The 12,104-nt window shown below is 42.4% G+C and overlaps 1 protein-coding gene across 1 annotated transcript; it reads left to right on the forward strand.

The window, feature by feature from the left end:
- Nucleotides 1-4,243: 4,243 nt before the first annotated feature.
- On the forward strand, nt 4,244-9,314 carry LOC146308925 (globoside alpha-1,3-N-acetylgalactosaminyltransferase 1-like). The gene is made up of 8 exons (XM_084743961.1): nt 4,244-4,808; nt 5,755-5,808; nt 6,377-6,409; nt 6,494-6,628; nt 6,703-6,835; nt 7,000-7,192; nt 8,334-8,553; nt 8,632-9,314. The coding sequence occupies exons 2-8, from the start codon at nt 5,771-5,773 to the stop codon at nt 8,771-8,773; spliced, it is 894 nt and encodes a 297-aa protein (XP_084600087.1). The 5' UTR covers nt 4,244-4,808; nt 5,755-5,770; the 3' UTR covers nt 8,774-9,314.
- The last annotated feature ends 2,790 nt before the right edge of the window (nt 9,315-12,104 follow it).

The raw sequence follows: 12,104 nt of genomic DNA on the forward strand, positions 1-12,104 counted from the left end.
TGCTGATTTGAATAACCAGTTATTCTGCTGCCGCGCTCTCATGAACTTCTGTGGAAACGTCTGTTGATTTTATTCTCTCATGCAGCAACTTCAGGTACCAGGATGTTTGTGGATGAGTCACAGTGGTAAAAATTATTATCAGAATGCTTAAAATAAATGTCCTGAATCAGCCATAAAAATACCCTAAAAACAATCATTTATCATCCAGTTTGTTTCTTACCGCTTGGTTACCTCGTTAGGCTTCCTTATCCATGAAAAGTTTGGTTTTAATATTTTTGTTGTGGCCCCTGGGCCTTTCTTTTGACAGCATATCCTCGTTTTCAATATAAAAAAAAACTGTCAAATGAACCTCAAGAGAATTATATAAATAAATAAAAGGTTGTTATGTTACCTGACTGTTACTGAGTGGTATTAGAACACATCTCTTAAATGTTCAAAAAAATGTTTTTTTTTTTATTTTAATATTATTGACTATAGTAACATCTATGATGTTACGGGTCAATTTTGACCCATATATATTTACTTCAAGAAAAAGACAAAAAACAAGTCTTTTTCTTTTAAAAAATAGAACTTAATGTAAATACAGAATGAAAAGCAGAACTAGTAATAATACAAAATGTAGATTTGCAGGTCAAACAAACAACAACCAATCAAGCAAATCAAACCAACAGAAACCAAGTACTAGTTCCATAAAAACTCTATATGCAACAACATGCATGTGTGTGTGTGTGTGTGTGTGTTTAGATGCATGTATGGCAGAAAAAAAGTGACACTTTTAGTGTTGATGTTCTTTGCAGAGATATTTTTTGCAGGTGAAGCACAATGTGTTTGTCTTTCTGTCCTTACAGTAAATCTTCTTCTCATTGTTGCATGCTGTAAACTGGACGTACCTGGACATGTCCGTCTTTGTTTGGTCAAACAGACAAAGAGAGAAGCCCCTAACTGCAGCTCAAGTGTTTGGAGGAACAGCTGGCTGATGATGTGTTTATGATTTCAGTTTTGGAACTTATTATTGTTTTATAATCTTATATTATAACTGGGTCAAAACCGACCCTAACAACACAAAGGTCATCATTTTCACCAGAGCATTTTATAATTTAGTAAATATATATATATTTTTTATTTTATTTTGTTTAAATAGAAGTTCCTGACAAATAAAAAAACATAAACATAAACAAATTTATGTAGTACTTTTATGCATTTAAAATAAAAAACGGGTCGGTGCCGACCCTAACACGAGAGGAAGGTTAAAGACATTAGATTTGTGCAATTTGAACAGTTTCTCTCTCTCTCTCTCTCTCTCTCTCTGTCTCTCTCTCTCTCTCTCTCTGTCTCTCTCTCTCTCTCTCTCTCTCTCTCTCTCAGAATCGTACTGAGATGAATCTGATGAACAGAAAGGTGGTGGCCGTGATCCTCCTGACCGCGCTGCTGCTGGGGTGAGTCCACCGTAAAACATTTATCCAATCATGTTCTATTTGTTCAGGTTAATCAAACGGTTTATTTTCTTCATTTTTAAATAATTTTAAGTCTTGAATGAATGAACCGTGCAATCAGCTCTTTAAATCGAGTTTCTTTTTTGTGTGTACATTTTTTTTTCAATACTGAAACAATACAAAACAGAGACCTACAGTTAAGACAAAACTACAGTGTGAACCTTCAAAAACACACACACACACACACACACACACACACACACACACACACACACACACACACACACACACACACAAAAGAAACAAACAAACAAACAAACAAAAAGTAAGAACATTGTTACAAACTGGTAAGTGTACAACATATATTATATATACTTATATTTGTTACTCCCATTCTTATTACCATCAGTGGAAAGATTTCTGAAAATCTGTACTCATGTACAAGTGCTAAAATATTACTCAATTACAAGTAAAAGCACTGGTGTTAGAAAAATACTCAAGTAAAAGTACAGAGTATTCATCTCAAAAAGGGTTGCAAAGTTTGTACATTTTCCTTAACAGATAGTTGGAAATGCAAACAATTGATTAATCATTAATGATTTTCAACAAATGGCTCCACAAAACAAAAACTTTGTCTACCTGTCTTTGTCTAAACCAGGGGTTGGCAAACTTTTTGACTCACAATGGCTTTTAACAATTTTTTCAAAATCAGAGAACCGACGGCAGAATTCTCCGTGCAGGTCGTCCAGTGATTTGCTGTATTTCTTTGCGTTTCGGGTGGCCTCTTTCTGCATGGCCAGTTGTGTTGACATCCAACAACGTTCAGGAGATCATCACAGATGTTCTGACTATTTTATTGTTTCACTGAACATTTCACCTGAACACACCTTGTTTATTTTCATGGTTCTCTACCAGACATCCTGTTTCCATCTTTAGAGCAGTTTGACTTTCAGAAAGAGAACACAGCCAGTGTGTTACAGAGTGTGTCAGAGGGTGTGATGGAAGCAGAGAAGAATGATAGAAATGAAGCACCACTGACACGCCGTCAGACGCTTCACCAGAGCGCACCGTGGAGCGCAGGACAGCTGACGCGCCGTCAGACGCTTCACCAGAGCGCACCGTGGAGCGCAGGACAGCTGACGCGCAGTCAGACGCTTCACCACAGCGCACCGTGCAGCGCAGGACAGCTGACGCGCAGTCAGACGCTTCACCAGAGCGCACCGTGGAGCGCAGGACAGCTGACGCGCAGTCAGACGCTTCACCAGAGCGCACCGTGGAGCGCAGGACAGCCGACGCGCAGTCAGACGCTTCACCAGAGCGCACCGTGGAGCGCAGGACAGCCGACGCGCAGTCAGACGCTTCACCAGAGCGCACCGTGGAGCGCAGGACAGCCGACGCGCAGTCAGACGCTTCACCAGAGCGCACCGTGGAGAGCAGGACAGCCGACGCTTGTTTTTGTCTGTGACAGACTCAGATTGTTCTTGTTAGTGTCTGACAACATTATGGAAAGGATCACTACAGTCAGTGAGATTTTTTTAAACAAGAAGAGATGTCAAATTTTTCACTACGACTCCCAGGCTGCATTTCACAAACAGCCAATCACAGAGCTTCATATTCTGTGTCAGTAATGACACCTAAACTTTTAAATTCTGCCTTCCTTACAGGTGAACTCAGTAACCATGGAAACCTGTTTTGTTGTCAGCCTCTGACTGGCTTCCATGTCAACAGCAGCTGAGGCTCATGGGTGTTGTAGTTTTTAGAGATGGAGACATAAACCTGAGGAGAGTTTCTGTGTTCAGTCACAACATCAGACATAAAGAACGATTCAAAACTCACCCCGCCCCCATCGCTCTAACTGTTTCCATGGCAACGGTTGATAAGAACTGACCTCCACCTGCTCATGAAGTTGTAAATATGACATTCTGTCTGATGACTTCCTGTTATTGATTATTGATGATTGTGTTTGTGTTTGAATCCACAGAGTGCTGTACTGCTGCGTCACCCAGTATGACAGGTAACACACACACCACCCAGCTAATATGTAATAATAATACGTTCCCACAACATTCCTGGAACGTTCCTCACAGGTTCCTACTTGATAAGTGATGAGAATGTTGTGCAAATGGTTTTACTCAATGTAGCATTCCCAAAACGTTCTAATAACCACATGAAGTAACGTCATTTTAATGACGTTCCTCTGAGGTTCCCTGCCGGTAACCTGTAGGTAACCCTCCCACAATGTTCTAAGAACGTTGTGCAGAAGGTTCTCTGACTGTAACCTCTAAATTAACTTTACAGTAGAAAAAAGTACACATCATAAAATGTACAGAACGTTAACAAACCTTCCCAGAACGTTCTGGGAACAGAACCACAGTGTTACTTTTATGTTAGAACAACTCTTATTTTAACATCAAGTAACCTTTCCTGAACATTCAGCTAACGTTCCCTGAATGTTTCTGAAATGGAACATTTTGTTGAGGAACATTTTTTTATATTTATTTATATATTGATTCATTTAAATAATCAATCATCTCCAAATTGATTAAAGTGTTTCATTTCTGTTTCCATTAATAAACGTTTGATGTATTAAACTGAGGTTAGTCTTTAACTGTGCAGCAGAGTTTTGTTTAAACTAATTTAAACTCTGGATTTACTCAGTTTGAACAAGTAATATAGAAAACAACAGGAGTAAAATGGTTTCTTATTCTTCAGTCTGATTCATTCCAGTTCTCATCTTCACTGTCATCACACTCACCAAACCTGCTCGGTCTCATTCCTGTCCTGGGTTCAGCCTGGCAAATGGTGATGCATTCAACACCACCACTTTTTTTTCTTATACTGCAGCGTTTACGTACACGTCTGCTGCTGGTTGGGTAACACCTGTGACGCCCCGATCAAACGACAGGAAACACACCTGACATCCTGTTGCACACTGTGTTGTGAAACGTTGTTTAATCCAGAAACTGTAACAAAACGGTGAACGTTCTTCTCACACTGAACGTGCTGCAGCATTTTAGGATGATTTTTTTTTATCCACATGTCCTGGTTTTCAAAACAAATCACCTGATTGGCTAAAAAAAATAAGATGAAGGCTTTGCATGTTAATTCACATTGTACTCAATACTTAACTGTGATTTCAAAAGTAACTAAGTAGATTACATACAGTAATGAATACTTAAGTACAACTAAAAGTCCTGACTTGAAAATCTACTCATAAAGTACAAGTACACCCCAAGAAACTACTTCATTACAGTAACTTGAGTATTTGTAATCAGGTGTGTGTGTGTGTGTGTGTGTGTGTGTGTGTGTGTGTGTGTGTGTGTGTGTGTGTTTCAGACTCGTGTCCTTGCAGGAGGTGATCACAGCAAACAGCAGGTCAGTAATACAAACACTGTGTGCCCTGGGTTCAGACTGACAGGCTTATCTTCTGTTTTATATCACGTCGACACGTCTGATTATATGAAAGTGAGGAGAGAAGGACTGAATTTTCATTTTTGGGTGATTAATCCCTGTGAGTTTAAACCTCAGTTTATAATTTTTACTTTTTAGCTAATGAGTAAAAAATATAATGTCATTTTTAGGCCGCGAGTAAATAATGTACCATTTGTACTTTATTGATCCAGAAAAAATTATATCATTTTAAATAAACTTTTAGCTGCCCAGCAAACAACTGAATGTGTTTTAGTCAGCTGGCCAACAATCTAATGTTTATGTATCTATTTATTTATTTATAAACAACTGTGAGGTGGTGATGCTCTTCTGGTCCACTAGGGGCCACAAGTGATCAACAGCTGCTTCAGTTTGAAGTCTAGTTCCAGCTCGGGGCTTCATGTTAATGTTGGATCAACTTTACAAATCTCTGCTGGTTGCATCTGGCAGTACTGGTGACACTGCAGCAGGTGCTTCAGCACCTGTTTCCTGGCAGAGATCTGATCTCCACTGAGAGTCTCTGACAGGAAGTCAGATGAAATGAATGTTTGTTGGAGCAGCCGAGTGTCCGTCAGCGCTGCTCTGCTGTTAGAAAAGCCTCCAAACCTGCTGATTAACAAACAAACAAATATAATCAAATAAATCATCATCATCAGATTTCTGTCCTTAAATCAACCAGGAGCTTCAGCAGTTCTGTCCAATCAGAGCATCTGATTCTTCCAGAAGAGTCTGTCTCCAGGCTGCCTGGAAAACCTGAAATAAAAACCTGGAAAGACCATTATTTCCAGAATTATTAATAATTCAAAATGAAGATGAAGATGTTGTTCATGATCATATTTATTCATTTATTTTTAATACTCTGTGTGTGTGTGTGTGTGTGTGTTTCCTGCAGATTTGTTGAAGTACCTATGAAGAGTACTCCATTACACCTGGTGATTCCTGAGCAGTAAGTACCTTTATCTTCATCTTCATCATCTTCAGCTTTGCTATGAACCCTGTCAGTGTTTCCCCTCATCAACAGGCTGTGTGTGTGTGTGTGTGTGTGTGTGTGTGTGTGTGTGTGTGTGTGTGTGTGTGTGTGTGTGTGTGTGTGTGTACACAGGAACACATTTAAACATTTCAAATTATCCAAACATTAATCTGCAAAACTCTATAGATTTTCAGAGCAGTAGTGACGTCGTTTATATCTGATGTTCACGTCAGTGAAGCAGAGGATGGATTGTAACAGTTTAACTTCAGACTAGTTTCAGTCTAACTTCTGACTGACTTCTGTCTAAGGTCCTGTTTCACTCCAGAGGATGAAACCTTTAGATGTGAAAGACTCCATTAATGTCCTCTAGTCTGTCAGGCTAACCTGATCATTTTTAGCTTCACCACTTAAATGTGGGGGAAATTTGTATTGATTAAAATATCTTAAAAGGTCCTAAAAGCCTTAAAAGCCTCTAGGGCTAACAGTGCTAACAGTGCTAACGGTGCTAACAACACTTCATACTGTTGTTGTGTTTGTGTTTCAGTCTTCAGTACAAACAGCCCAGCATTGTGAAGGGGTGAGTATCACTCACTGTTGTTCCTTGTGTTGATGTTGTTGATATTTGTTTGTTACTGATGTCAGTCTTTGTCTTTAATTGTAGTCGTACTGATGTGGTGACGGTGACGCCCTGGCTGGCTCCTGTCGTCTGGGAGGGAACCTTTGACCCGGTTGTAGTTGACAGCATCTACAAACCACAGAACATCAGCATCGCAGCTACTGTGTTCGCTGTTGGAAAGTAAGTATGATCACAACCCTGTGGTTTCCACGCCGCCCTGAATGCAGCAGTTTGACCTTTGACCTTCTGGACAGATACACCATGTTCCTGAAAGACTTCTTGGAGACAGCAGAGCAACACTTCTTCGTTGGTTTCAATGTGCACATATATGTGTTCACCGACCGGCCGCAGGACGTGCCCCAAGTCAAAATGGCCGCCGGCAGAGAGGTAAACAGATACTGTCACTAAACGAAGCCAGTGCAGGTTCAACAGAACTTGTCTACCTTTTGGAGTTTTGGTTTCTTTTGTTTTTGTAGTTTTTTTTTACAGTAAGAAGAGCAGTTTTCCTGCATGTTTGACATCAGTGATTCATCTTCCTCGTCCTTGTCCAGCTGGTGGTGCGTTTGGTGCCCAGTTCGAGCCGTTGGCAGGAGATTTCTGCTCGAAGGATGGAGATCATCCAGAATCTGATCGAGGAGAAGCTTCATACCCACGACTACATCTTCTGTCTGGACGTTGACTCAAAGTTCCACGGCCGCTGGGGGACTGAGTCACTGGGTGGACTGGTCGCTGTGGTTCATCCAGGTTAGTAGACATCAACGGCCCTCCGGCACCAAACTCCACCATCCTAAACCAGTCTGAAGTTCAGCAGAACCTCATGCATCCCTGCCCTTCTCAGTGTGTTTGTTGCCACCTTCTGGTGTCACACCACTCTGGCTTTCAAAGATGTTCAGATGTTCCTCTGCAGATCAAATTAAATAAGAACAATCAAAAGGAATCAACATTAAGATTCTATATGAACTACTGAACTACTTCAGACAGTATCTGTTGCTCCCATAAAGATAAATTTAGTAGGTTTGGGTACTGAATGCTGGACTGAATCACATCAGTACCACTGAGTACCGATTCATGTTCTGTCAATCAAAGAGAGCAACTTGAGGTATAGAGAGAAAGAGAGAGGGCCACATCACGCCTGCAGCAAATCACAGTGAGTCAGGAAGAGCAGAAATCATTCAAAAGTGTTTTTAAACTTTTAAGAACTCAACACAGACAACACTTGACCCAAAAAGCTGAAGAGTGGACAGTGTTTAATTGCCTGAAAGTCACGTCACCTGTAGCAGGTGCAGCTAAAAGTTAGCACTCCTGAAGCTAACATTAGCATGTCTGCAGCTAATGTTAGCATGTCTGCAGCCAGTGCCACTGATGCACCAAGAACTCCATGAACAATGAAACTTTAAGTGAGGCATCAGCATCTTTAGGTGATTAGTGACCTCATCGGATAAGTTGTTGTTGGAGATAACTGGGTTGTCTTCTGTCTTGGTTGATATTAGCGTAGTATTTTTACTAGTGTTAGCCAAAACTCAGGCAACAGCAGTGTGTGAAATTCCTGACCAACACGAAATTTATCCAGGACTTTGCCCTGAATCCTGTTGTTTAGCTTAGTTGATGATGGTTGTGTTAACATATTCAGGAACCACCTGAATGTGTGTTCTTGGAAGTTCAGGCCACATGAAAAATCAAGCTTTTGTGTTGGTGACGTCATGGCAGAAAGCTCCGCCGTGCTTTAGCTTCAGATTTGCTCAGGAAAATGTAGCTTCTGTGGACACAATGCACTTCTTGTTCCATAAAAGAGTGAAGCTATTGAAAGGCTGTTGGAATCAGAAAATGCAGAAACTCTTAATGCTGCTATTTGTAGTGACTCTACTGCTCAACTCTGTGTCTGCAGGTTTCTTCAAGGCCGACCGCAATACGTTCACCTACGAGCGCAGACCTGAGTCCAGAGCCTACATCGCTCCTGATGAGGGTGACTTCTACTACTGTGGAGGTGCGTTTGGAGGCGTTCTGCAGGAAGTCCACCTGCTCGCCAACACCTGCCGCCACAACTTTGAGGCTGACGCCAAGAATGGCATCGAGGCAGCCTGGCAGGAGGAGAGTCACCTGAACAGGTAGGCGGAGTCACCTGAGCAGGTAGGCAGAGTCACCTGAGCAGATGTTGACCCTCCTCTGTTGTACTTCCTGTTCAGGTACATGTGGATCAACAAGCCCAGTAAGGTGCTGTCACCCGAGTATCTGTGGCAGGACTTTGCAGCGAGGGAGCCTGAGATTCAACTCATCAGATTTTCTGGAATTGTCAAAAACTATGCTGAGATCCGTCCCAACAAATGAGGGTCTCAACTGAACCAGACTGGACTGAACTGGACTGGACTGAACTGGTCTGGACTCAAAGGGTTTGAAGAAACCCAGCTACACCTTGGCACTCTTTTTGGAACTGGTTTTCACCGGTCTCTGACACATGAGGCTTACCCACAACCCACCCCTTCATCTGATTTCTTAAAAGTACCTAACAGACTGAACATCAGAGAATTAAAGTTACAGATTACAGAGTTGTCCCGATGCCACAATCTTAAATTACAATTCTACACTAGTTTAAAAAACAGAACTTTATACGTCTTTTAATACTGCAGGAAAAAGAAAAAACAACTTAACCCTCGAGGCACCTTTGGGCCCAAACGTGTACATTCTGCTTATTTATTATTTTATTTGTTTTTGATTCTCAATATTTCAGTCAATTTAAAGGCTAATTGTATGAAACTTGGCCCTTTCCCCCTTCCCCCCAAACTACGAGGGGCAGCAGGGCTTCTTCAAAGTTTCAATGGGGGCCTGATTCTCTTACCTTCCAAAATGCATGGCAATAAAAAAAAACTGAAGACCATAAAAATGATCTTGGTGTGTTGGAATTGATATAAAAGAGTGGTGTGAATGTGGTTGAGAATGTATTTTGTCTATGTGTGTGTGTGTGTGTGTTTGTGTGAAATTCAAATCATCAAAGGCCAAATGGGCTCTGTTTATGTCTTTTCTTGATAAAGGTCCTCCCTCCTATTGGATGCGTGGAATGGCATGTTTATGCAGGTGCATGTTGAAGTCTGTGAGAGTAGTTTGTAGCCTGTCTGGCTGGTCATTTCTCCAGCAGACAGTCATGAAGAGAAGCCTGAAACTAGAGGAGGCTCTTGCTGCAGTCTTGCAGTCCTCTGAGGAGAGTAAGCAGCATGTTACTGAGGAGGATGTTACTGAGGAGGATGTTACAAGCAGTTAGGATTCATTTGAGAACCGGGAGGGATTGGGGAGGAATTCCCGCCAGACACAGAGGGGCCCTGTGAGTTTGCCCAACCAGTCCACATGTGTTTTGTGGACTTGGAGAAGGCAATCGACCGTGTCCCTCGTGGCGTTCTATGTGGGAGTATGGAGTTCGGGGCCCTCTGCTAAAGGCCATACGATCTCTGTATGACCGGAGCAGGAGCTTGGTTCGCATTGCCGGCAATAAGTCAGACCTGTTCCTGGTGCATGCTGGACTCCGGCAGGGCCGCCCTTTGTCACTGGTTCTGTTCATTATTTTTATGGACAAAATTTCTAGGCACAGCCAGGGACCAGAGGGAGTCCGGTTTGGGGACCACAGGATCTCATCTCTGCTTTTTGCGGATGATGTTGTCCTGTTGGCTCCTTTGAACCAGGACCTTCAGCAGGTACTGGGGTGGTTTGCAGCCGAGTGCAAAGCGGCTGGGATGAGAATCGGCACCTCCAAGTCCGAGGCCATGGTTTTCGACCAGAAAAAGGTGGCTTGCCCCCTCTGGGTCGGAGGAGAGGCCCTGCCTCAAGTGGAGCAGTTTAAGTATCTTGGGATCTTGTTTACGAGTGAGGGGAGAATGGAGCATGAGATTGACAGACGGATTGGGGCAGCGGCAGCAGTAATGTGGTCGCTGCACCGGTCTGTCGTAGGAAAGAAGGAGCTGAGCTAAAAGGCGAAGCTCTCGATTTTCCGGTCGATCTACGTTCCTAACCTCACCTATGGTCATGAACTTTGGGTCATGACCGAAAGAACAAGACCTCAGATACAAGCGGCTGAAATGAGTTTCCTCTGCAGGGTGGCGGGGCGCTCCCTTAGAGACAGGGGGAGGAGCTCTGTCACCTGGGAGGAGCTCGGAGTAGAGACGCTGCTCCTTGATGTCAAGAGGAGCCAGCTGAGGTGGATCGGGCATCTATATTGGATGCTTCCTGGGCGCCTCCCTGGGGAGGTGTTCTGGGCAGGTCCCACTGGGAGGAGGCCACGGGGAAGACCCAGGACACGCTGGAGTGACTATGTCACCCGGCTGGCCTGGGAACACCTTGGGATCTTCCTGGAAGACCTGGAGGAAGTGTCCAGGGATAGGGAAGTCTGGGCATCCCTGCTCAGACAGCTGCCCCCCCCACCCAACCCCGGATGAGTGGAAAAAAATGGATGGATGTAATGTATGCTTGTAGAATAAAGAACCACTTCCTGTTGTTTCACAGTTGTACAACCTGATCTGTGACTCTTCTACACTCAGGACATTTAGCCAACACTGCATCAGGACCACTGAGCCTGTACAACTCTGGTTTACCTCACAAAAACTCTGGCTGCTGTTAACAGATTGATTTTAGATGCATATTTCAAACCCTGCAGGTTTAATCATATCTCAGACCTGCAAGTAAAGTAAGTAGACAAATGCCTCACTTCTTCCATCATTTCTTCCATCATTTTCTTCCCATCCCATCTGTCCTGTGTGATGTCCTCTGATGGATCCACCAGTGAATCATCTTTTCTATGTCTTATTGTTATTGTCTTATTGTCTTATTGTTCCGTCCATTTAGGTTGAAATCAAGCTTGATGTTGGAAGGTGGCGCACAATGATGCAAATAAAAATAATCAATAATTCACCACAAAGTCATTAAAACTAAAGTAACTAGTCTGTTTAGAAAATGTGAGTAGGAGAAAGTTCAGATATTTGAGTTCAGATGTCAGAAAAATATATAGTCTAATGACACTTCCTGTCTGAAGTCTGTCCTCCTCTCTGCTGTGTGTTTGTGTGATTTTATTCATGTAATAAAACAAAATAAAATGATAATCTCATCATTTTATTGAAATATTCCAAACTATTAGTCGTGTTTTTATAAACTTCTGATTGGCTGGATGAGGTCACATGTTCAGTTGAATTTTGAGTTGACAAGTGAATGAACTGATGGCGTTTCAGTTCACCTGATGAACAGCCCCCCCTGCTGGCAAGAACACACACTGCAGCTGCTCAAAGTCACATCCAACTTTATTTAAACTGTCAAATGTTTACAGCTGACATGAAATCACTTCTTCTAATGTTCAGTTTAACTTTGTTAAATAAATGATCTATATTATATTATCTATAAAATGTGAAAATAATATTTGAAATATTCTGATTCTGTTTCAGAAGTTTGAATTTTCTCATTCAGTGACTGAACATCCAATCAGATCACAGTTTCACTCCTGGTTATGCGTTCACCTTGACAGCCGCTCAGGTGTTTCATCACCAGATGAGCCTCATCACTGACAGGTGACGGGAGACGTCATGTGACACACGGAGGAGACGGAGGGTCAGGGTCAGCGCTGGGTTTGGGGTCAGGTTTAGGGCAAGGATGAGGACAAGGTTATGTTAGGCTGTAGATCAGCACC

The sequence above is a fragment of the Lutjanus erythropterus genome, chromosome 19, assembly GCF_056507025.1.
Source record: "Lutjanus erythropterus isolate fLutEry1 chromosome 19, fLutEry1.hap2, whole genome shotgun sequence".
In the NCBI taxonomy this organism is placed as follows: Eukaryota; Metazoa; Chordata; class Actinopteri; order Lutjaniformes; family Lutjanidae; genus Lutjanus; species Lutjanus erythropterus.